General features: G+C 38.9%; 1 protein-coding gene across 1 annotated transcript in view; it reads right to left on the reverse strand.

The window, feature by feature from the left end:
• The window catches only part of LGR5 (leucine rich repeat containing G protein-coupled receptor 5), a 143885-nt gene that overhangs the window by 15075 nt on the left and 102757 nt on the right, over positions 1-26053 (reverse strand). The window contains exons 5-11 of the mRNA XM_003927802.4: positions 16170-16385; positions 12713-12784; positions 9734-9802; positions 7548-7619; positions 4179-4250; positions 3955-4023; positions 3743-3814 (exon numbers count right to left, since the gene is read on the reverse strand). Coding sequence (XP_003927851.2) covers positions 3743-3814; positions 3955-4023; positions 4179-4250; positions 7548-7619; positions 9734-9802; positions 12713-12784; positions 16170-16385 — 642 coding nt within the window. The remainder of the gene's footprint in view (positions 1-3742; positions 3815-3954; positions 4024-4178; positions 4251-7547; positions 7620-9733; positions 9803-12712; positions 12785-16169; positions 16386-26053) is intronic.

Genomic DNA, 26053 nt, shown 5'->3' on the forward strand with positions numbered 1-26053 from the left:
TAATCCACATAAGTAGTACAAATAAAGCTGCTTTTAAACCCAAATTTGTAACTGTTTAAAGGTTTCAAAGATTTTTCCCCCACCCAATACCTCCAAAACCTCACACCTATGCACAAATATACCTGATTAATACTGTGGTATGTATTTTTGAAAAGCAGTGAACGTAGTAAAATGGGCATACATATTATTAAAGCTGACAACTGGTTTACTCATCTCTGCAGGCTGCAAAGGGGGTAATCCTTCATTATCTACCTCTTAATAGAGGTAACATAATACCTTCTGCTTAACTATTTTCATGGCTAACATTGACCAAGCACTTAAAAAAATTTTTTTTATTTTATTTTAAGTTCTGGGGTACGTGTGCAGGAGGTACAGGTTTATTAACATAGGTAAAGGTGTGCCACGGTGGTTTGCTCCACCTATCAACCCATCACCTAGGTATTAAGCTCAGAATGCTTTAGCTCTTTTTCCTTAATGCTTTCCCTCTCCCACTCTCCTCTGGCAGGATCCAGTAAGTGTGGTTCCCCTCCCTGTGTCCATGTGTTTTCATTGTTAACCACTTTAAGTGTATTACAAGTGAGAACATGTTGTGTTTGGTTTTCTGTTCTTGCATTAATTTGCTGTGAATAACGGCTTCCAGCTTCATCCATGTTCCTGCAAAGGACATGATCTCATTCCTTTTTATGGCTGCATTGTATTCCGTGGTGTATATGTGCCACATTTTCTTTATCCAGTCTATCATTGATGGGCATTTGGGTTGATTCCATGTCTTTGCTATTGTGAATAGTACTGCAATGAAGATACCTGTGCATACATTTTTATAATAGAATATTTATATTCCTTTGGGTATTATACCCAGTTATGAGATTGCTGGGTCAAATGGTATTTCTGGTTCTAAATATTTAAGGAATTGCCACGTTGTCTTCCACAATGGTTGAACTAATTTACATTCCCACCAACAGTGTAAAAGCATTCCTATTTCTCTGCAACTTTGCCAGCATTGATTGTTTTTTTGACTTTTTAATAATCGCCATTCTGACTGGTGTGAGATGGTATCTCATTGTGGTTTTGATTTGTGTTTCTTTAATGATCAGTGATGTTGAACTATTTTTCGTATGTTTGTTGGCTGCATGTATGTCCTTTTTTTGAGAAGTGTCTGTTCATATCCTTTGCCCATTTCTTAATGGTTTTGTTTTTTTTTTCTTGTAAATTTGCTTAAGTTCCTTGTAGATTCTGGATAATAGCCCCTTGTCAGATGGAAAGATTGCAAAAATGTTCTCCCATTCTGTAAATTGTCTGTTTGCTCTGATAATTTCATTTGCTGTGCAGAAGCTCTTCAGTTTAATTAAATCCCATTTGTCAATTTTTGCTTTTTTGCAATTGCTTTTGGTGATTTCATCATAAAGTCTTTGCTTATGCCTATGTCCTGAATGGTATTGACTAGATTTTCTTCTAGGGTTTATAGCTTTGGGTCTTACATTTAAGCCTTAATCCATCTTGAGTTAATTTTTGTGTAAGGTGTAAGGAAGTGATCCAGTTTCAATTTTCTGCATATGGCTAGCCAGTTCTCTCAGTGCCATTTATTAAACAAAGAATCTTTTGCCTATTGCCAACCACTTCTTACGTAATGGCACCACGTTTATAGCTTTACTTGAATTATCTGGTTTAATCCCTGTGGTGACTTTATGAGGGAGACACTATAATTCTATCCATATGATATGAAATGACTTGCCTAAGATGACCAGCTTGTAAGTGGGGAAAGTTACCTATAGCCTGTATGGTGGGCTAAGGAATTCCCATGCACGTGATGCAAAACTAGTCTTGTACAGTGAAATTTCCTCATGTAACAAGTGCTCAGTGGATGACTCAGCCAAATGGGGAGAACTCTCAGACCTATACCTCCGGGAGAACATAAAGCACCTTGTACTAGAGGTGAGGCTCCTGGGTTCTTGTCTCAACTTCAGCTAATTCTACGTGGTGGATACACTGGCCAAAGCATTGCTATCTTTCTCAGTTCTCCAAAATGAGAAGATGCTGCTTTGCAGGACCATTGAAAAGAACAAATGAATATTATAGGTGAAAGTGCTTTGAAAATGGCAAGATATAATAGGAATGTTATGTGTCTTTCTCCCGGCTTTTCACGTTCCAACTTGAGGAAAGAATAACGGTTCCACGGAAGTGAGAAAGATGATAAAAGCTAACACTGACTGAGCGTTACAGTGTCTCAGGTGCTGTTGTAACTGTTTGACATGTAGTCATTTAATCAGTCCTCATGAGAATCCTCTGAAGGAAGTGGCTAATCTCCCTTTTATTGACTGGGAAACTGAGCTGCAGGAGGAATAATAACGTGCTCAAGATCCCGTGCTGGCATATAGGGAGTCTGGGTTTGAACCAGAAAAGTTGTCGACGGAGCCTTTGCTTTTAATGTCATTTTGCCAGTCAGCCTCCATTCATGCAGTTCTAGACCTGAGTGGTTACCACTCACTGTATGACATAGCAGAGACAGGTGCAGTTTAAACACTGCCTCCTTGCTTACTGGCTCCAGTATGTAAAATCCTAATCACATAACTGAGCCAGTTTTCTGGAGAAATGGGGATGATTATGCCTGTTGTGTGTGTGGTAGGCAGAATTCTAATATGGGCCCCCAAATTTCTGCCATCTGATATATACACACTTTCTCCCAGTTATTCAATCAAACTGATTGTATTTGAATTCAAACTCTGCTTCTTTCTTGCATTGTACTTTAACAAATTAACTTCTCTAATTCTGTTTTCTTATCTGTAGCTACACTTCATGAGGTGGGATGGAGTGAAGAGGAGATTTGCTTTATACTCCCCTCCTTCAGATGTGAATCACTGACTCCAAGGTTACCATGTGGTGTCACTGCACCCACATAGCATTGAGCAACTGGAGTCTGAAGTGACATGCAGGCTGGGAATGGGAAAAGGCAGAATCACAGTGGCAGCCATTCCCGTTCATCTACTTAACATTCTGAGTGCTACTAAGTAAAGCTTATGGTGGAATTACAGGCTCTCAGCTGCCACAGGTGCCTTCTATGTGAGTGCAGAGCTATGCCACGAGACTAAGAATCCTTTCATTAAGTCCCAACAATGCTTGAGAGGATACTTGTGTTGAGTGGGAGTTGAGGGAGACGGCTGAAAATGAAAGGTCAAAACAAGTCTCCTTGATTTCATATAAACTAGTTTTTTTTTTTAATAACACATGGGAAAGGCAGAGGAAAAAGTCCCAAGTCAATAGAAATAACATATGCAAGCTGTTTAACCATTACAGGAAACATTAGAACATGGCACTGACAACTGTACTGAAAGAATGTTTGTTCACCTTTTATCAAGGATTGTGTGGGTCTGATATCTCAATTTTTGATTTTGGCATCCATATTGGGTGATTGATCCATTATGTTATTTTGTTCTGCTCTGCAAAGCCTTTAGAGGGGGAAATAAAGTGATTTTGGCCTGTTCATATCTTTTCGGAAAGACACATGCCAACTGAAAGTCTAGTGGGAGCTTGTTTGGGACTTAGAAAACAAAGGGTGTATTACTATTGCCACTAGGATCATGTCAGAGAGCCTGGACCAAAGAGGGCAAAGGAGGCCTGACCTCCTGCAAACCAGCAAGGAAAGAACTTTCTCCTCTTTTAAATCATTATTGGAATCACGTCTACCATTTCACCCCTAAATGGAAGTTGCCTGTTTACACAACATTATTGCCTTACTGATACGCACAGCACTTGGAGATTAGGTAACTGATTGCAGACGGTTTGAGGAAGAGAGGAGATCTGTGCTCCAGTTAAAGTCCTGTTAAAACACAAACCAGACATAATTATTTCATTCGGGCATCACACAGTGACATATTTTGACTCACTGATGCTAAGACTGATCAAGCTCTAATGGCAGTGTATGTTCTGGGCAAAGTCAAGAGTCTACTCAGTACTTACAAACTCTCCAGGTTTGCAGTTCCAGTTAAATCAGGAAATTCGGTTATTTGTGAGGCACCATTCAGAGTCCTAGAAGGTGGAGTATATGAGTATTACTGGCAGAAGATTCTACACAGGGGTAATATTTATTGCTACTTTCAAAGCACTTCAACCTACAACATTTGTTTGATTTTTCACAGCAACCTTGTAGGGGGAAGGTGTACATAGGAGACAAAGAAACTTACAGTGTTCTTAGTTCAGGTAAATGTTGAAAAGCAGATCTCCCAACAAACTGGATGGGATTGTCATAGAAATGTCTAAAAGAAACCGGAACAGCAATTAATATCTTAGTATAAAATTTGAAAGACGAATATCTGTTTAAAATTTGAACAAATACATTAAATGTATTTATGTAATTTTGATTATACTGTTTTACATAATACCTGATTCCTCGATTTCAGGCAATCCTCAGAAGTGTTTCGACTCACAGTATGAGGCTTTTGGTAAGGAATCTGTATTATGTAAACTGAAGATTTCTGACAGCAAGGGAGATGTGAGTGACAGTTACTAAGGAAAAAAGCAAGTGAACTGAATACTTAAAAGTTTCCTCTCCCTCCAGCATCTGTAGAATATCCACTGAGTGGCAAAAACGTAATTCAAAGTACTGGCAATCATGTCATTAATTAATGAAAGATGAAGTCTATCTATCGATATCTACTGAAGGTTATTATATCTGCTGGTCACCATAACATACACAAGGGACTCATGAAATTATTGGAAAGGAAATGAGCTACTCTGACATATTTCTAACATTGAAATTTTCTTGAATTAATTGTTTTAAAAGGTGAGACATTATTAGAACTTAAAAAATATTTTGTTTACAGATGTTTTCAATGTAATGGTATTTGAACTGCCTGGTCAATGGAGTGCCATATACTTTTTAGCCGAGTCATTCTTCTAGTCCAGTTAACAAATACTCATTAATGTCTACTATATTTAAAGTATGAGGGTAGGTATGTGGGGATTTAAAGATCGATTCATTAAAAAGCTGTCATTGGGTAAGTGCCTGGGCCTGGCATTATACTAGATGCTGGGGGTTTGAAGAATGATAAGATGTTCCTGCCATAAAGAAGCCTGGAATCAGTTGGGATAAAGCAAATATATCACAGCATATCACTTTCTATTTGGATGGAAATAGCTCAACTGATCCATACAACAACTTTATAAGATTCATAGTGTAGATACTATTTTCTTCACTTTTGGAGGAGAAAATTGAGGCTGAGATACCTTGGCAAGCCCATTACCTCCCAGAGTCTCAATTTTCTAATTTTTTAAGCTGAGATAATAACCCTTAGTGGTAGGGTTTGCAAAAGAATTAGAAGAGCTAATGCACATGTAATATCTGAAACAGAACGTGGGATACAGTTGTTACCCAACAAACTGAAATCCTCTTCTGTCCTGCCCTCTGAGCTCTTCTTTTCTCTTGGAATTAACCAGTAAGAGAAAGAGCTAGAGTTGGAATATGGGACTAATGATGAAAAAATGGAGCTTTCCTCTTAATGTCTTAGCTCTTAGCTATATCATATACTTGTGTGCATATAATAGTGTTCACATACACATATGTATGTGTGTATATATACACTGGGCAGGTATGAATATACATGCTTGTGTGTATAAGGCAAAAGTATTGTAAACACACATAAGGAGTTTTAGGGTTCTCAGGAGGGAACTCTCTCATATGTTTGAGAGAGATTACATAAAACTTCAAGAAATGACATTTGAAATAGGCGCTGAAAGACAGAATTTCAGGAAGCATAGTGAAGGAATGGAATTGTAGGAGCAAAGGAAATAAGAAAAAAGCTTTGTTCATGAACATAGCTTAGTGAGTCTGGTGTGTGACTTAGGGTGATTGAGGAGAGCTTTGGGGAGCTGGTTGAGAGGGTTGGCTTAGGCCATATGTTGCGTTAGGCTGTGAATGTCAGGGTGAGGAGTTCGCATTTAGCGTAAACAGACACCCTGAATGCATGTTTCACAGCAGGAGTAACAAGACGGTTGCTGTGCTTCAAGGAAGATGATCTGCACCAACAGTGAAGGGAGGGAGGCCAGCCTCATGCAGCCTGGTGGAAATCTAGATGCCATGGCTGGCAGAGACACTGGTGCAGTGGAAGTCAGGAGGGATGAAAAGAGTGGGGACTACAGAGGTGGAAATGAGGACTGGGTAGCCAACTGGACAAGGAAAGCATTCACAGAAATGCAGGCTTGGAAGAGATGGAAACAGATGCAGGAGCAAGGAGAGGAGAATTTCAGGGAGAAAATGGTCAATACTGTCAAATAGTGGATAGAAGCTCTAATACATATGGAGAAGGGCTGCTAGTTCCTTAGGAAGTATTAGCATATGAAAGGACTGATGAAAAACCAGTACTATGGTTGCAGAAGGAGGAGCAAAGGCAATGTAATTTGCCAACCTCTTAACATGCAAATAATCCCTAAGGAGGGCTAATGTTTATTGTCAATACACTTTAAAACTCTTAGTTTGTCAAAATATTGCCAGAACATTTCAGAAACAATGAATGGTATTTTTCTTCTGGTTGTCTAATTGGGACTTGATGCTCATTTGTGACAAATAACCACCACATGGTTCCAGAAAGCCCCTCAATCCAATTGGCACAGGACCAACATCTGCCGAGAAGTGCTTCTAGAGTCATGTTTAACAGTTGTCCTTACTTTCCTCCACTATATTCAGGCCTCTCATTCACAGCCTCAGGTTTAATGGCATCCCAAACCTGCCTCTAAGAGGAGCCTTTTATCTGAGAGCCAGCCTCATACTAATAACTACATGTCTTCATTCTTTCGTGTTAAATGTGAAACATAAAATTAGTTATACTTAGTAGTTGTAACTCTATTTTATTCTTTTGTTTCTGCTGCCCACGGTGGACTTCAGAAGGGTGATCATAGCTCATGGTAACCTCCAACTCTTAGAATGAAATGATCCTCCTGCACTGGCCTCCCAAAGTGTTAGAATTACAGACATGAGCCACAGTACCTGGCCTATTTTACCTGGCACGTAAATCCTCATATATACCTTTCTAAAACGTTATTTATCTTTCTAGAATTACATCTTAGTTTGTATAAATGTGATCGTTTAGGCGTAATAATGAGTAGAAATAGAGGGTTAGCACAAACCAGTATGGAACCCCTACCATCAATTTAGGCTGGAGCCTACTGCTGTAAAAGACACCTACTTGTATATAATAATTTTTATTTCTAGTATACTTGGGTTCAAGTTCTCAATGACTATGCAGACTTCACATTAATGCTCTAAAAATCAGTTTTATTCCTTAGAAAATAGAGATAATCAAAAGCATTTTACAAGATTATTTTAAAGATATCTAGCACATCTGACGATAACAAGCAGAATGTGATCTTTAAAAAAGTCTTTTATATTATTTCAGTGTCTAACTAGAACCTGGCAAAATGCATGCATATATACTTTTCTGTATAAACTCTTTGAATGAGAAAAAACTCAGGCAAATATAGAACAATCATTGTATTTAAAGGTATAATATATGCTATATTTCAGGATGGAGAAACCAAAAAGCATTATGGTCACTTACATTGTAATAAGAGAAGGGTTGCCTACAAATGCTTTCTCAGGTATCGACCTGATGTTGTTGCTATGAAATCCTCTAGAAAGAGAAAAAAATTATAAAAAATTATGTGTGGGGTAAAATTATTTAATAGAGTCCCCCACCCTGACCACAGTGGCAATAATCAGAACCTTTAATAACCAGAGGACAATGTTAAATTCCTCTATGCATCTTGAAACTTATGTGCCCTTATTTGCTCTGTAGGGGAAAAATAACCACGTGCTGTCATTCTAAAAGAGAAATAAAGAATCTGAAAATAATAAACTTCATGAAAACGTACAATCTAATGTTATAAGAAGAAATTCTGTTTATATCTAATAAAGCATCATTGTATAAAAACATGAGAGAGTGGAAACCGTTTTTGGAGAGATTATGATCACTCCTACTGACCCCATTTGAAGCTAGAAGAGAAAATCGACTTAAGCTGCAGTGAAGTAAAGATTTAAGTAGTCTCCTTATGAGGACAAAGTGTTCTGACTTGAAGAAAGGTGCCCTGGCTTACTGAGTCTGTTGTTATAGGCTGATTGTCATCTGTTGTTGTTGATGTTGTCTGAATAGCAGAGAAGCAGATTCAGTGATCTTTGGAGCTTATTTGAGCCTATGGCTGTCTGAGGTGAGTGGCACTCTTTGGGCTGCTTGAACCTATGCCATGAAGCCAAGCTAAGCCAACTAAGCCACACATGGGGTTTCCTGAGTCAGAACACCCTAAGGGTTTTTCTTATAAACAAACTCCTCTGTGCCTCCTTTAGCGTTATGTCTTACTTCTTACCGCTGAGGGAATGAGGTTTGTTTTCCTTTCCAAGTGTTAGAACGTTACTCAGATAGGTTATTTATCTTTTTAGATACAAAAAAACTAATTAAATTTTATCATCTAAAAGGCAGTATATGCAACCCAATGGCTGAAAGTCAGCTTTACTTTAGTAAAATTATGGGTTTTAGAATTAAATAAGATTCATTAAACATTTAAAAATGAAAGTAGTTGCCCCTTGAACAAAATGGGTTTAAACTGCATGGGTCCACTTTTTTGTTGTTGTTGTTCAGACAGAATCTTGCTGTCTCCCAGGCTGCAGTGCAGTAGCACAATCTTAGCTCACTGCAATCCCCGCCCTTCTGGTTCAAAGCAGTTCTTTTGCCTCAGCCTCTCAAGAGGCTGGGATTACAGGCATGTGCCACCAGGCCCGCCAATTTTCATATTTTTGGTAGAGACAGGGTTTCATCATGTTGTCCAGGTTGGTCTCGAGCTCCTGGACTCAAGCAATCTACCTCCCTCGGCCTCCCAAAGTGCTGGGATTACAGGCATGACCCGCTGTGCTGGCCTGCATGGTTCCACTTATGTGTGAGTTTTTCTTCTGCCTCTGCCAGGCCTGAGATAACAAGACAAACATCTCCTCTTCCTCTTCCTCCTCAGCCTTCTCAATGTGATGACAGGGATGAAGATCTTTATAATGATCCACTTCCACTTAAAAAATAGTAAATATATTTTCTCTTCCTTAGAACTTTTAAAATAACATTTTCTTTTCTCTAGCTTACTTTATTATAAGAATACAGTACAGAATACATATAAAAATATGTGTTAGTGGACTGTTTATATTATTGATGAGGCTTCTGGTCAACATTAGGCTATTAGTAGTTAAGTTTTTAAGGAGTCGAAAGTTAAACGTGGATTTTCTACTGTGCAAGGGTTGGTGTTTCTAACCCCTAGTTGTTCAAGGGTCAACTGCAATGTATGAGAACGCAGCTCGTAGTTTACTAGGCACATACATTTTGATTAATCTATTTCTAAACTTACGCAACCCAGAAATGTTCAAGTTCTTAGAAATGCTCAGTAACTAAATTCCATTTTAGTTCTACTACTAAAAATCTATAAAGTATATAAATGTTGGGAGACTAGGTATGGCTTAGAAAAAGAGAAAAAATATGGCTTACAGAAATGTATGTGTTTATTTTAGATATATGTTAGAGAAATCCAGCATAAATAAAAAATATTATCTAATATTCGCTAGAGATAGAATCAATTAAAACATATTTCAAGTGTGCTTTATCATTATCTATATAAACTTAAAATTTTCTAGCAAGTCATTATGTAAACAATCACATGTATTTTTAAATACATTCATAAAAGTTTTCTCATTAAAATTGTCCTAAATACTTACAGTTCTTTAAGGTTGGAGAGTGTCCTAATTGCAGTGGGGAATTCATCAAGGTTATTATAATTTAAATCTCTGAAAATGAGTAAAAAGTATTTTCAGGTTTTTATTTAAAACTTCATATATACTCTATTTACAAGGAAAGTTAACATGCTGTTCCAATGAACCCATATCACTGATGGAAGTTCTCACTGCTTTTCTTTTTGGGAAAAGATTCTCTTGGCTTGTTGACTACCAGCATTCTGTGAGTATCTGCATTAAAATGGTCATTTGACTAATCATAAGAAATTTGAGAGTCAAGGCTCAATGGCACCGGGGCATCTAAGAAAGAAAGGGAGTGTGACTCAGTGGAAGTGTTAACTTCTAAGCAGGAGGGATGCCTCTTTGGCCAGGTGTTGATGGCTGGCTAATGAGCTCTTCAACTGAACCTGGCTCACTAACTGGCCAGTGTGAATTTGCACTCCTCAGGGCTCCTGGATCACATCCCTTATCTTGTTCCCTTCTCACTCCTTTTTGACATGACATCTTGCAGGGCTGCTTTGACCTTGACTTTCATAGCCTAAAGTCCAGGATGAGCCTTGCATCTGGAGAGGTTTATGTGAGACAGGGTACTCTCAGGAAGGACATTTGGTCTAGAATTTCTTCAGAGTCACAAAGGATTCAGAAAATAGGATGTTTTCCTTGATCTGTGTGGCAAAGCTCTATATTATCCCTCATGCCCAGAGATGAAGTGGTCAAATTATCTCAAATCATTAGTTTTTGTAACTGTTACAACACAATTGGCTTTTCAATTTCATTACTCACAAGTGCTTTACAGACTTACTCCACCTTATATCTAGATCTTTGTATGAAAAACTAATTGCCTCCTGGTCTCTGGGAATGGTAGATTTCCCAGATGATGCAGAAAAACCTTTTGGTCAGGCAATCAGATGTGGTTAGATCCTCTTCTGTGGAGAACTGCTATTTAATTTTAAGAGAAAGATAATTTGATAATTGACTGAGTTAAACACGAGTCAAGGTTCCTACTTGTCTGGCACAAACCATCCTTAAACTATACTGCAGGCAGGAAACTCGTGTCTTTTGTAGACATAAATTTTCTTCCTGTTTGTAAATCTCTCCAGATGCTCTGTTTTGATTAAACAAGGATTGGGCCCTTATAAATTACTTGGATTTCTAGTGAGGGAAAGGAAAAGGCTGGAAATGACCAAATTACTTATCCTCTGTAGCCCTGGGCAAGGTAGGGAAAGGGGAGACAATAAGACTCACATGAACTTTTCCTTGGCATGTTTTGCTTTATGTTATTTACATGCAATCCTGGGTCCTTACCCTAAACATTGATGGAAAAAAAAAGAAAGACTATGGAAAAACCCATCAAAGCCCATCTTGTTTTCATTCCTGTTATTGTTCAAAAGGGCTAGAAAGTGATTTCCATTGCTAAGATTTCTGAGCCCAGCCCTGTGTAGATAAGAGTTCTAATTTTTCCTAGCATCTAATGGGAAGTGCTTGTCTATGCCATTAAGTTGACATAAAGATCCTGCCTGGACAAGTTCATGTTTGGTGCCTAAGAGGAAGCACAGGGTGACTTAACCCTGGAAAGAGCTTGTTAGTGCTTATAGGCTAGGAAAACACCACCAACACAGGGTCCCTCAGGAAATGAGTAACCTGTATCTGGTTAGAGGCTACACTGATCATGAACAAATTGCTAAGCTCTGTATGTAAATGAACAGTGGGCCCCGAGGCCACAGAAGAAGGGGTCTTTGGTCTTTTCCTTTTGCAGTTTTGGTCAGAGCCAGCATTGCAGATCCAGTGCTCTGCATGGTTTATTGTATTTGAGTATTAAAAATGTGAGGGTAGGGATGGGGACATGGCTGCAACACCCTCCTCTCCCAGAACACACAGGACCCTCCCTGCCTGTCACCTCACTCTCATACCTTTCCCACTCAACAGGGCAATGAAGAGCAGCTCCTCCCCTGGGGAAAGCCTGAGGCCCTGGTGTGGCCCACAAGACCCTCTACCTTGGCTCTGTGAGAGTGTCTAGGATATGGTCAGCTGGCTGAACTTGATTTTTACTATAGGCACCAATTAAGAACTGAACTTTTGACTTACTCTTTGGAAGTAGTATGTAGTAGTAAACATGAATTTCAAAATCAGACCAGAGGAGGAAGCAAATCTCAGTTCTGCTGCTGCTGACTAGATACGTAATAACTTTACCTCACTAGAGCCTAAAATGGGATAGTAATATCTGCTCTCATAGGATGGCTATAAGAAGTAATTAAAACAATGTATGCCAAATGCTTAGCACAATATTTGATTATAGATATACTAAATAAATAGTAGCTATTATTACTTTTCACCTTTTTTTCTTTTTCTGAGACAAGTTCTTGCTCTGTCACCCAGGTTGGAGTGAAGTGTCATGATCACAGCTCACCGCAGCCTCAAATTCCTGGGCTCAAGTGATCCTCCTGCATTGGCCTCCCAAGTGTTAGGATTACAGGCATGAGCCACCCTCCGCCCGTCCCTTTTTCATCTTTTGAATCACTTTAGCATGAGCCGTCACTGTTTACTAATGAGATGCCTGTTCATGTGAGATTGAAGACGCAGGCATTTGCCTGGTCTTCTTCCTCCCATTCAGCAGGGAGTACCAGACTCATGAATAGGGAGCCTGAGTGATCTTTGACAGAGACTACACGTTTCTAAGCAAACAGTCACTGCTCAGTAGAGAACATCTCATTTAATTTATAATGATTGTAACTAATTTATCACTCTCATTAGATTAAAATAAAATCCCAGTTTTATTATTTAGCTCTGGGGTGTGTGTGTGTGTGTGTGTGTGTTTAAGATTAATACCACTGTAAATATCTGCTGAAAGCTCAGGCAATTAACCAAACCAAATACAGTTTGGCTTTAAGGCTATTTTGATTCTTTCAGAATATTCATGAAAAACTGAAAAAAAAAAAAAAAAAGGGGGAAACAAGGTCAACTCACAAAGTCTCTAGGCTGTGGAGCCCATCAAAGCATTTCTTTCCCAGGGAGTGGATTCTATTGTTATGGAGATGTCTGCAAAAGAACATTACAGATAGTTAGGAAGGCACACTGCACATAGCAAACTTAACATTTTGACTGCTTAAATCCAAAGAAACGTATACTGAAGAATGCACTAATTATAAGAAGCTAACCTAAAAAAAAGTACAAAAAACAAACAAAAAATAAGAAGCTAACTTAAAATAAAAAGGCTATATGCTGCATTCACTCATACCACAGATGATTCTATACTATAGAACTTAAAAGCCAGAGTTTTTTACCTTTTAGCTTTGGGACATCAGGGTGTGTATAATAATATGTGCAACATAATTGATATAAGTAAGTTCAGGGTTCAAGGCTTTTTTTTTTAACTTTTAGATTCAGGGGTGCATGTGCAGGTTTGTTACATAGGTAAACTTGTGTCATTGAGGTCTATTGTAAAGATTATTTCATCACTCAGGTATTAAGCCTAGTACCCATTAGTTATTTTTCCTGATTCTCTCCCTCCTCCCACCCTCCACCCTGTGATAGTCCCCAGTATGTGTTGTTCCTCTCTGTGTGTCCATGTGTGCTACCATCATTTAATTCCCAGTTCTAGGCAAGAACAGTCAGTATTTGGTTTTCTGTTCCTGTGTTAGTTTGCTAAGGATGATGGCCTCCAGCTCCATTCATGTTCCTGCAAAGGACATGATCTTGTTCTTTTTTATGGCTGTATAGTATTCCATGGTGTATATGTACCACATTTTCTTCATCTAGTCAATCACTGATGGGCATTTAAGTTGATTCTATGTTTTTGCTATTGTGAATAGTGCTGCAGTGAATATACACATACATGTATCTTTATAATAGAATGATTTATATTTCTGTGGGTATATACTCAGTAATGGGATTGCTGGGTCAAATGGTATTTCTGTCTTTTGATTTTAGAAGAGTTGCCACACTATCTTCCACAATGGTTGAACTAATTTACATCCTCAAGGCATATTTTTAAGCATAGTTTGATCAGCATGGCTTTGGGATATAGGATGTTAAGCAGAGATACTGACCATCATTGATACCTGGAGGATAGCTAGCAAGCACATTTTCTAATAAAGCTGAAGGCATGTAATGGCTACCTTCCCAGGGCGGGGGCACAGGTCACCAGGAAACGATTTCAGTCACAGGCAATGATGATCAGATTTTTCTGCTGCCCAAGGAGATTAGTTATCTTGACACGGTATTAGCATGTATGATTATCATCTTTGGCTCAATTGGTAAGTCAGTTAGGTCAGAGCCAGTGAGAACAGCTGTGTACAACTGAAAACTGGACCAACTCCCAAAAGGATTGTAAAAAAATGGGCTTAAGGAGGATAGAGCGAAAAAGTATAACTGGATCTCTGTTAATCCATTTCTTCCAGTGGAGGAAAAGAAATTAAAGCACATATCCAGTTTTTGGTGGGTCAGTAGCATCATCTTTCTATGTGAAAGTCAGTGTAGAAATTTGTTAATATCATAAAAATTCTTTTCCTTCCATACTAAGATTTTTGTTCTAATAAATAAATTTTGGTTTTAGGTGAGATTTATGTAACATTCATTGAGGATCTTCTACATGCAGCATATGAGGAAGGGGATTGAGGGGAACCTAAAAAGATGAGTAAGATATTGGCCAGCCCTCAAGGGAGTACATACTACAGTGCAAGAGACAGACATATCATCAGGTGGAATGATTGAAGGAAGCGGTGGGTCAGTGGGTGGGCATGGAGCAAAGAGAGAATTAACGAGAAGAAGCCTTCCTAATTAATTGGTTATTATATTATACATGTGGGGGTCATACTGCTACAATCTTAAAGAAAACTGATTATTTTTCAAACTGTTACTTGTTTGAGAATCATTTTTGATTCACTAAAATAATGAAATCTAGACATATGCTGGTGGCAGGAGGTGGGGGAATGCTGTGCAAATGTATAACATGCTTTCAATTAAACCACCTGTGCAAGAATTACAACAGTGAGAAAAATATGACAGTGAAAGAGATCTGACCTCACCAACTCCATCTTGCCTTTAACCTCCTAGCTGCTCTTGTCTATTCCTGGGCGTAGGCTGAACTAACTTTGGGAGGAATTTAGTTTATAGTTTAACTTTGAAGCAAAATGATAACAATTTCTCTCCGAAATAAACTTGCTCCTTTCCTTGGGATCAGACTGCCTTTGTAAAAGTAACAAATTAGCCACAGATTAGAAATTATGGTTTAGGAGTCATGCAGCCAGAGGCCACAAGACTCCTAACCTACCTAGTTGCTCCTGTGGATAACATTGCTATTGTAAAATCTAAGATCGGTGTTCAAGATATTTTTCAGACTGTGTATTCTGATAGATCAGCTGGAACCTCCCATGGGCCAGGGTTACCTGGCCCATCTGGTCTTCAGGACCTCACCAAGGACTGACTCAGAGCATGAGGACAACTTCAACCCCCTACGATTTTGTCCCTGACCCAACAAATCAGCATTTCTCATTCCCCAGCTCCCTGCTAGCCAAGCTATCTTTAAAAAATTCTTGCCTCTGAATTTTCAGGGAGGTTGATTTGAGTAATAATGAAACTCTAGTATTCCATTTAGCTCATTCTATGTGTAATAAACTTTTTTTTTTTTTTTTTTTGAGACAATCTTACTCTCTCACCCAGGCTGGAGTGCAATGGCATAATCTTGGCTCACTGCAACTTCAGCCTCATGGGTTCATGGGACCCACCCACCTCAGCCTCCTCAGTAGCTGGGATCACAAACATGTGCCAACATGCCCAGCTAATCTTTGTATTTTTAGTAGTGGTGGGGTTTGACCATGTTGGCCAGGGTGGCCTTGAACTCCTGACCTCAAGTAATCCACCTGCCTTGGCCTCACCAAGTGTTGGGATTACAGGCATGAGCCACTGTGCCTGGCCTTATGTGTTACTCTTTATTGCAATTCTCTTGTCTTGATAAATTGGCTCTGTTTGGGCAGTGGGGAAAAAGAACTCACTGGGCAGTTACATCATTTGTTCTCACTTCTCTTTCCTCGGTAAGGGTTCAAAAAGTTCTTATTAGATAAGAAGAAGAATATCTTTCAATTTGACCTGAATTATCAATTATTTTTTAAACTAAGGAATTGTTATTAACTTAGGTTACTATACTGATTGTATAGTGCGGTGACTCCTTGTGTCTAAGGCGGAGGCCATATTTCATTATCTTTGTATGCCCTGCCATGCTTGGCACCTAGCAGGTGCTTGATAAGTGTTGTTTAAGTCATTTACACAATTGGAGCATTTATAAGTCATTTTGGGGAGGGACTCAGGAGGCTTTCCTCCCTTAAAATGTCCCCATTTCAGCTTCGAAGAGTCAGCATTTTAAGGCCAAGGTCTTCCAGTGGCTTTAGAAACTGTTAAAAGAGAGAGCAAAATCAATAAAACTTACAGAACTACCAAGCTGGAAAGGTTTCCAAAGGCATAGTCTGGTATGTGGTGTATTTTGTTCAGGGCCAAGGTCATGGCTTGCAAGGCTGATAAACTTCTAAAGGCCTGGATGGGGATTTCTGTTAAAGCGTTGTCATCCAGCCACAGGTGCCTCAGGGAATGCAGGCCACTGAAACAGCTGGGCGGCACAGAGCTGATGTGGTTAGCATCCAGACGCCTGTGGAACAAAGCAAGCAAGAATGGAAAAGAGGGCAAAGCCCAGGCAGAAGGTCAACGTTGCAGAAAAACCCTTCCCATGTATGACAGACAAGAGTGGAACGGGGCTTGGGGTCCCCGGGAGCCCTGCCATCTGGAGCATTTCCTCTCTGGATGGGCTCTCCTTTCATTCATGTGTAGACTGTTGCTTTCTAGGTCCTCTGGCTCTAAAACTCCATGGTACTATGATTCTCTTCCAGGATTGCAGGCAATGCTCTTTCATGCATGGAAGTGGCCTCCCCTGAGGTATGGAGTTTCAGTGTGATGATCTTTTAGTTTCTTTCTGACACTAGCATAGAGATACCCTTTTTCTCCTCCCACACTAAGCCAAAGGAATTATCTTTGCTTTCCCTGACTGTTTTGAACATACTAAACGTACTAGTCTACTAGTTTGTTCAGTAAGCTCTGGGAAAAGATTATTTCAGCATTTGAAGGAATTGAGGAATTTTTAAAAAAACTTTAAGTTCTGGGATACATGTGCAGAATGTGCTGGTTTGTTACATAGGTATACATGTGCCATGGTGGTTTGCTCCACCTGTCAATACGTCATCTAGGTTTTAAGCCCCTCATACATTAGATATTCGTCTTAATGCTCTCTCTCCCCTTGCCCTCCACCCCCTGACAGGTCCTGGTGTGTGACGTTCCCCTCCCTGTGTCCATGTGTTCTCATTGGAAGTGAGTAATTTTTTAAAGACCCTTAGATACATGCCTCAGAGAGACGGCCCCTCCCTTTTTCTTAGGACGGCACTGGAAAGCCTGAAAACCGGCATTCTTGCTTATCCTAACCATTTGTGTGAAGCAGATGTTTGTTTTTCTGACATTTTAAATGAATAATAAAATTAACAGTTTTCCAGCTTTTGCTTCCTTTTCCCACACTCCATTTTTATCTGTTTTAAAATGGGAAAATACATCTAAAAATAAGTCTGGTTAATGAGCTGTTGCCACCTCAAAGCCAGCAGAGGGAGTGCATACATTTATTTTGCCCCAATCCAACATAAATAGTGGCTATAATTTAAAGGTCCTAACTTGTCTTATAGAAGTGACAAAAGTCACATCATTTGCAATTTTCTGTAAGATGCATGAATAATAGAACCACCATCACTGAAACTATGCTTCCAACAGCACTCACTTGTTTTTTTCTAATCTGTTCTTAAGACCCACACATTTGCATTTTCAAAGATAGGATTAAAAAAAGAAGAGTTGTATTTTAAGTGGCCCATGAATTAGGAAGTATTACAAAATCACGGGTGGATTTTGAAAAATGTTTTCGGAAGCATTTAAGACTAAACAGATGCAGGAAGCACACCAGGATCACAAAATAATTCTCTGCAAACCAAAATTAAACAATTTAGAAATAAAATTCTTTGTTGGTAGGAAGTTCATCTCTATGGAAAGCAGCTTCCTGACTTGTGGCCATTACGCCGCTTCAATCCTCTTCTGATTCCTACTTCTACCGACTGAATGGGAACAAGTGATGCCTTAAAAGTCCTGACATCTGGAGAACTTCTAATCCTCCAAGCTTTTCTAATAGCTGAGATAAGGTCACTTGGAACAAATTTTTAAAGTTGGGTGTCATAGCCCATTTCCAATTAAGTTTCCGATAGAACAACTATCATTGTAGGCAACAGAAACACAGCTTTCAAACATCTTGTTTCTGTCAACAAATGGAGCCCAAAATATTTAGAAAACTCGATACCATCTCTTTTTCCTTTCTTTAACAACAATGTGCTTGGCTTAAGCTCAAATAAGGTATAATTTCATCAGGAGATAAAGAGGTGATTGCTTTTGTTTGACGAGAAGCAAAGCACACATGTAAACTCTTCTTAACTATTGCGCTGATGAAAGGATAGACACTTTATAATGTGAGCTTCTGTGTTTTCGTTTATTGCCAGTTGTCTATGCATTGAAAGTATGAGTGGTGGCTGGGCCTGGTGGCTCACACCTGTAATCCTAGAACTTTGGGAAGCCAAGGCAGGTGGATCACCTGAGGTTAGGAGTTCCAGACCCGCCTGGCCAAAATGCGAAACCCCGTCTCTATAAAAAATACAAAAATAATTAGCTGGGCGTAGTGGTGCACATCTGTAGTCCCAGCTACTCAGGAGGCTGAGGCAGGAGAATCACTTGAACCCAGGAGGCAGAGGCGACTGTGAGATGAGATCATGCCACTGTACTCCAGCCTGGCCAACAGAGTGAGACTCTGTCTTAAAAAAAAAGAGAAAGTATGAGTAGCTTCTAAGAGTCTTGGGCTGGGCACAATGGTTCATGCCTGTAATCCCAGAACTGTGGGAGGCCAAGGTCAGGAATTCAGAACCAGGCTGGCCAACATGGCGAAACCCTATCTCTATAAAACATACACAGATCTGATGAGTGTGATGGCGCATGTCTATAATTCCAGCTACTGGGAGGCTGAGGCACAAGAATCGCTTGAACCCAGGAGGTGGAGATTGCAGTGAGCCGAGATCTTGCCACTGCACTCCAGCCTGGGCAAGAAAGTGAGACTCTGTCTCAAAAAATAAAAAAAATAAAAGTCTTGAAAATGACAAACCTTAAAGTTCATTGCAAACATTGGGATGCATTTATGGAAAAGGTTCTTGCAGCATGAAGTCATAGGATTGTCTTCTTTGGTATTTTATGTTGCTACCAAAGTTTCTGCTGTATCTTGAAGTGACCTGGGTATCAATTCCCAATTTTAATATATTCATTTCTCTGGACAGATATCTTTTATGAATCATGTTTCTTTTCCCCTCAGAAAAAAGGATGTAATCTGGCCTCCACACTATTATCTTATACCAATTTGCTGTCTGAAATGAAATGAGTAAGACAGGACAATTCTTTGGAGATTGAACACTCTAAATTCTAATATTCCTAGATTTAAACTCAACAGCATAGACGTTCAGATGGCCGGAGTGAAGCATTAACCCATCTCTCTACTACAGTTTCTCCATATAAGGAGCTCTCAATAAATGATACTCCTTCTAAATGCAGTGTTTTAGAGTTCATATCTACCTGGCTTCTGGTCTATACCTAATTCAGATACGTTGTTCACACTCAAAGGCATCATCTGATTTAACTTCCTCCTTTGTTAAGGAATAATTGACAAATAAAAATTGCATCTATTTATGGTATACAATGTGATTTTTTGATATATGTATACATTGTAAAATGATTAAATCAAGCTAATTAATATATCCACTACTTCACATACTTCACATTTTTTTGTAGTGAGAACATTTAAGATCTAATCTATTAGCAATTTTCAAGTACACAATACATTATTATTAACTGTAGTCACCACGCCATACAATAGATCTTCAGAAGTTATTCATCCTGTCTAACAGAAGCTTTGTGCCCTTTCTCCAACATCTCCCCGACCCAGCCACTCCCACTCCCAGCCCCTGGCAGCCACTATTCTACACTCTGCTTCTGTATCTGATTTACTCTTAACAGAAGATCCCAAGGTTAAACCTGAGTATAGAATTAATTATCCAGTCACTCATACAGGTAGTTCTTCCAGAACAAGGTTGAGACTGTGGACAAAGCAGCTGACAGGGCAGAAACTGTGTCCATTCAGTAAGTAAAGAAAGAGTTCATATTATATCAATCTGGTCTTTTTAGGCAGCTGAACATTCTCTATTCATATACTTGAAAAATGCAATATTTTAGCAGTAGGGTATAAGATAAACATTACTATCCAATACAAGAAGACATATACCTATAAAATATGGTTCCATTGTAGACTTATTTTCAGTAGCAACAAGAATAATTATATTATATAGTTCTGTTTTTTTTTTTCTTTTTGAGTTACAGCATATCTTTATTATCATGGATGAAGAAACTGAGGATCTAAGGGGTAAAAAGTTTTGCTTAAGAACACACAGCTTTGACATGATGTGATCATTACGTATTGCATGTCTGTATTAAAACATCTCATGAACCTCATAAATATATACACCTACTATGTACCCACAAAAATTAAAATAAAAAAAACCTTAAGATCACAAAGCCAGACCAGACTTGGTGGCTCATGCCTATACTACCAACACTTTGGAAGGCCAAGAATTGCTTGAGGCCAGAAGTTCCAGACCAGTTTGCCCAACATAGTAACACTACACGGGGTCTGTTGGGGGGAAATAGGGGAGGACAGTGCAGGGTGGGGAGTTGGGGAGAGAGAGCATGGGGAGAAATGCCAAAAATAGGTGAAGGGGAGGAAGGCAGCAAATCACACTACCATGTGTGTACCTATGCAACTATCTTGCATGTTCTTAAAATGTGCCCTAAAACCTAAAATGCAATTAAAAAAAAAAAGAAAAAAAAAGAGAGTGCAAACTAGCTGATCACAGACTAGCACAACAATTAAGAACACAGATTACAGGGTTGAGTTTCAAGTTCTGGTTTTTAAGTTTTTCTTTGTTATTTCCATTTTGTGCAAGTCACAGAGGGGAGGTGTGTGTGTGTCTCTCTCTGTGTGTGTGTAGGCACCTTAGAATCTGTAAATTAGTGCAGAGATTTGGAATGGGAAGTACCAGGTTCCAGCCAGTTCTAGAAGCTGTATGACCCTGGCCAAATGGACAGACCTCAGCTTTCACATACATTAAGTGGGGGTAACTCCTCTCTATCTTATAGGATTGCTTTATGATTAAGAAAATAACACAACAGGACTTTGTAAATATAAAGTACCTTGATTATTTTATATATTATTATATGAAGCTGGTTAATGCTTTGCATTTTTATCTTTTGATCATTGAAACCATTCAGAAAAATAAAGGTAAATTCAAATTTTGCTTAAGCAAAAGTGGCTAAACCAAGTACTGAATTGTCAGTGAATTTCAGTTCTGAGAAATGCAGGCTATTTCTTTCAACTCCCGTAATGGAAATAATTTAGCGGTGCCTGCAATTAGACTTATAGAAGTCACCCTTATTTTTCAGCCTTTAGTATTACTGCTACGTGTGTGTGTATATACATATATGTACACACACAATGCAAGAGGGCAAATAGTTTTGTTTCTGATACATCATCAACTATAATATCTGCATTCTGAAGGTCAAAGAGAAGTGGTGACATTTTCAGAGAAAGTTTCTAGCAATGATCTTGGCATTTAAGCATCCACTGAAATTGTGGCAGAGTCAGTCCCAAACCTGTCTGCAGCTACGTGCAGCAAAGTAAAATACTTTCAATAATGAGTGGCCTTGCCTTCATTCAAATAAAAGCTCTTAATTATGATCTTGAAATGCCATCTGAAAAGTGATTACTATACGGGAAATAGCACCCATTTTATGCTCCTTTCTGGGAGGGGCCCGTTACATATAGTTTATAGTATATATAATTTGCAGGTAAAACAAAAATGTTCCTTATTTCTTATGCCATCTACAACAACCTACATGATGCGCATATGGTAAATTGGAAAGTACACTGAATTAGGAAATTGAGACACAGATTTAACTCCAGACACTGCCATTTAATTCTGAGATTCGGGGGCATATTGATTTCTCTGTGGGTTAATGTTCACATGTATAAGGCAGAATCACATGTCATAGATTGCTTTGAGAATTAAATGAGGAAATATGAATGTGTTTTGTAAATGGTAAAATTTTACTGTTTAATGACAGACTTTATTATTTGAGGAAAACCTTCAAATTCAGAAGTGGTATCATTTTTTTCCCTCTCTTAAAGTTTATTTTTTTCTTCCTGAAGTTTCTTAACCCTTTATCATTTCACTTCTGTCTGTGGGAGACTGCCATTTTCTTGCCATATGGGTTGGCGATTCTCTGTTCACCATATGTTCCTTAATCTGTATATTCAGCAGCCATGCTGCATGTTTTAATTAGTGTTACAGCAAGGTTTCCATCACAGAGAAAAGAGGATGCACATCTTCTGTGTTAGGCCAGCAATAGAATAGCTGGTGTCCAAAAGGCTAAAATGGCTAAGGAAAAATGTTGCAACATCTAGTGCAAGAACAGAGTTTTTATTAAGTGTGAGTCTTTGCAATGTTTCTTAGAGGATTGTGACTGATGAGGAAGGGTCATGGCATGACTTTTGGATGTGTGTTGAAATCACTCCTTCTCTGGAGGGAGGGCTTGAGGTTGAAGACTCCACAGTTACTGAAGAGGCTCTGCTGCTCAAGCTGCTTGGCCAGGAAGACTGTCTCTTACGGACCCAGTGGTTGCCTCTCCCACCACTGGACCTGGTCAAAACCATTAAGTTTCCCCTGAGAGGCCTCAATAAATTTGAGTAAATAAAAGTTAAGTGGAATTTGGCTGATGTCACTCCCTGGTTTCTGGGCTACCTACCTATGAGAAATGGCTATCCTCTCCCAGCCATGTTCAAGATTTGCATAAAAATATTTCTCTGAAATGGGGATGCTGTAGGCTTTCTGACCAGAGTCCCTCATGATACATGTGCTGTAGAAAGGTCATTCAGAAGAGTGTAGGAGGGACTAGTGCGAAAGTACATGACCAAGGCAGTTGCAGTCATCAGGGTGAGAAAGGTGAGTACCTGAAAGAAGTGTGGGAATGGCGAGGAAGGGCCGACGATGAGGGATGTTAAATACGTGGGCCTGGCAGAACTAGACTCCCCAAAGTGGCCAGAGAGGAAGGTGAGGAAGCTATGGTGATTTAGCATTCTGGCCTGGGCAACTGGATGGATGGAGGCCACACAAGAACAGAGATGAATGTTACCCAGTATTAGGTAAAATAAAAATAAAACATAACTGCGTGTTCACTGTGAATGAGGTTCTGTCATATCAACGTGTCCTATGTGGCAAAGAGCTGGAAGGTACCAGGTAAACAATTAATTTTTTTTTTTTTTTTTTTTTTTTTTTTTGACACCAAGTCTCACTCTGCTACCCAGGCTGAAGTACAATGGCCCAGTCTTGGCTAACTGCAACCTCCGCTTCCTGGGTTCAAGCAATTCTCCTGCCTCAGCCTCCTGAGTAGTGTGGATCACAGTTGAGTGCCACCACACCTGGCTAAGTTTTTGTATTTTTAGTAGAGATGGGGTTTCCCCATGTTTGCCAGACTGGTCTCAAACTTAACCTCAGGTGATCTGCCTGCCTCAGCCTCCCAAAGTGCTAGGCCTCAAACAATTAATCTTTCATGTTCAGGCAACCCCACCTGTCCCACCACCAAATAAAATAAGCTCATTTTCTTTGTGTTTAAAGTTTTCTTCCTAATATTTCTACGTGAAAAAGGTTAATTATGCAAATTTTCTTTTTTACAAGAAACATTTTGCTAATCTGCTCCATACTCCCTGAAAAAACTTCCCCTTTATAAATGGTGTTATTGTAAAGATTAGAGAATGTATGAGATCATTATTGTTATTGCTGCTCTGGAAAACGGCCCTTTATATCTTGTATATGACACCTTGCCAATGTATCACACAAATTTGTATCTTTGTTTAAGAATGTCTTTGATGAGCCATCAACTACAAGAAATAAAGTGTTAGTCAAAAGATAAGCCATTGATCTTGGTTAATTCCATATCTGAGATGACTGTAATAATGTCAATTATTAACATGGATGACTTGGAGGTAAAAAAAAAACAAACCAAAAGTGTGAAGAATGTTACAGTTGCATAATACAGTTTATAGGGCTTCTTGTAATAAACAGAGTTATGAAGCAATGCTTTTTATGACTGACATTGCTATTTTATATTTGGATGAACATTTAATTTTTTTTTTTTTTTTTTTTGAGACAGGGTCTCACTCTGTCACTCAGGCTGGAGTGCTGTGGCAGGGTCTCAGCTCACTGCAACCTCTGCCTCCTGGGTTCCAGTGATTCTTCCACCTCAGCCTCCCGAGCAGAGCAGCTGGGACCACAGGTGTGTACCACCATTCCCAGCTAATTTTTGTAGAGTTGGGGTTTCACCATGTTGGCCAGGTTGGTCCTATCTCCTGACCTCAAGTGATAATCCCACCTCAGCCACCAAAATTGCTGGGATTACAGGTGTGAGCTACCATGACTGGCTGGATGAGCATTATAAAAATATTTATTTTTATTTTTATTTTTTTACTTTTGTAGAGATGGGGTCTTGCCATGTTGCCTAGGCTGGTCTTGAACTCCTGAGCTCAAGCAAACTTTCTGCCTCGGCTTCCCAAAGTGCTGGGTTTGCAGGAGAGAGCAGCAGCTCCTGGTCTGGATGAGCATTTTAAAGAAATAAGTTTTAAAGAAGTGACCAACCCTCTTATACAGTATGTTGTACATTTTATGAGACCACTTTAAACAAGTCATGATAGCCAAAAAGATTTAGTTCATTTATAAATTTTAAGAAATAAAAGCTCTCTTGATTATTATTTTACTTTTTCAATAAAGTGAAAATGGTGTGGTTCTTCATCGGTATATATTACAGTTTAACAAAGTACATAAATTTTTTGTTGTGATAAAATGTTATTGCATTGAAATTTTATTGCTGTGGGTTCTCAGACCACTGGGTTGATGTTCTCTGGATCATTGGAGCTAAATTTGTCACAGGATTATTATAATACTGTTGGGCTATTATTTAATCTATATGTACTTTTATAGCTTGAATCCATATTGATTTATATTAATTCTTCGCAGTAATACCAGAGTCACTTTTGTTGTGGTGGTGGTTGTTTTTTAATATTTATGGAGAGCATAATGTGTGATTCCACATTAATATCCAGGGAGATATTAAGCCTATCTAGGATGATATTAAATAGCATGATTGCTTATATGGGAAAATTGTGCTTTTTGTCTTTCTAATCACCATCCTATTTACTGGTAAACTCAGTGTGGCCATTAGAAGAAAAATTATTGATTTAGACTTACTTCTGAAATGGTTAAGAAAAAAAAAAAAGAAGAAGAAGAAGAAAAAAAAAAAAGAAAAAGGGGAGAAAAGAATTTCCCCCTCTCCAGCTTGGGGAGAGATAAAGTTTGCAGGTTCGTTGGAGTGCAATAATTTAGAGACTAATCAGCTGTCTTGACTAGAAGCCAGATGAAGTGTCTAAAAGAACCAAACTTCCATCTCTCTGCCATCTTTGAGGAATACAAGACTTCAATAAGTAATATATTTCAAAGTCAAATTACACTAAAAGTAGCTTGGTGAGCTCAGAGATCACCACTGCTGTGAATACTGTAGCAAGGAGACGGTCTACAGCCAATGTAATGCGAGCGGTAATTTCTTCAGTTTTATTTTCCTCCATAGAAAACAAAGACCCCTTTTCTATCAGGGACACCATTACTCTTCCAGGTATCACCAGGGTTTAAAATCTAGGGGTCATTTTTGAATCTTCCATTGCCTTCCAGACAATCATTCACCAAGTTCTTTCCATTTATCTTCATCTCTGAGGCTCTCCATTTCCACTGTCTAGTTAAATTCTCTTATCTCTTCACACCTGCATTACTGCAATAGCCTCTGAGCTGGTCCCTTTGCCTTTGATCTCTTATCTCTTCAATTAATCCTGTAGGCTGTTGCCAGATTAATCTCCCTAAAGTTGTACTCTAAATTATTCCCCTGTTAGATATCTGCAGCTCTTCCACATTATCATTCCTTTTAAAACCTAACTTTCTGTTCTGATATTCAAAGCTCTCTACTGACCTTATCTGGCCAAACTTTTACCTCATTTCCCTGTCCCAGTCAAGTCTCTTTTCTGGCTCTTTCCCAGAGTACTTCTGG

Source organism: Saimiri boliviensis, chromosome 7 (genome assembly GCF_048565385.1).
Source record: "Saimiri boliviensis isolate mSaiBol1 chromosome 7, mSaiBol1.pri, whole genome shotgun sequence".
Lineage (NCBI taxonomy): Eukaryota > Metazoa > Chordata > Mammalia > Primates > Cebidae > Saimiri > Saimiri boliviensis.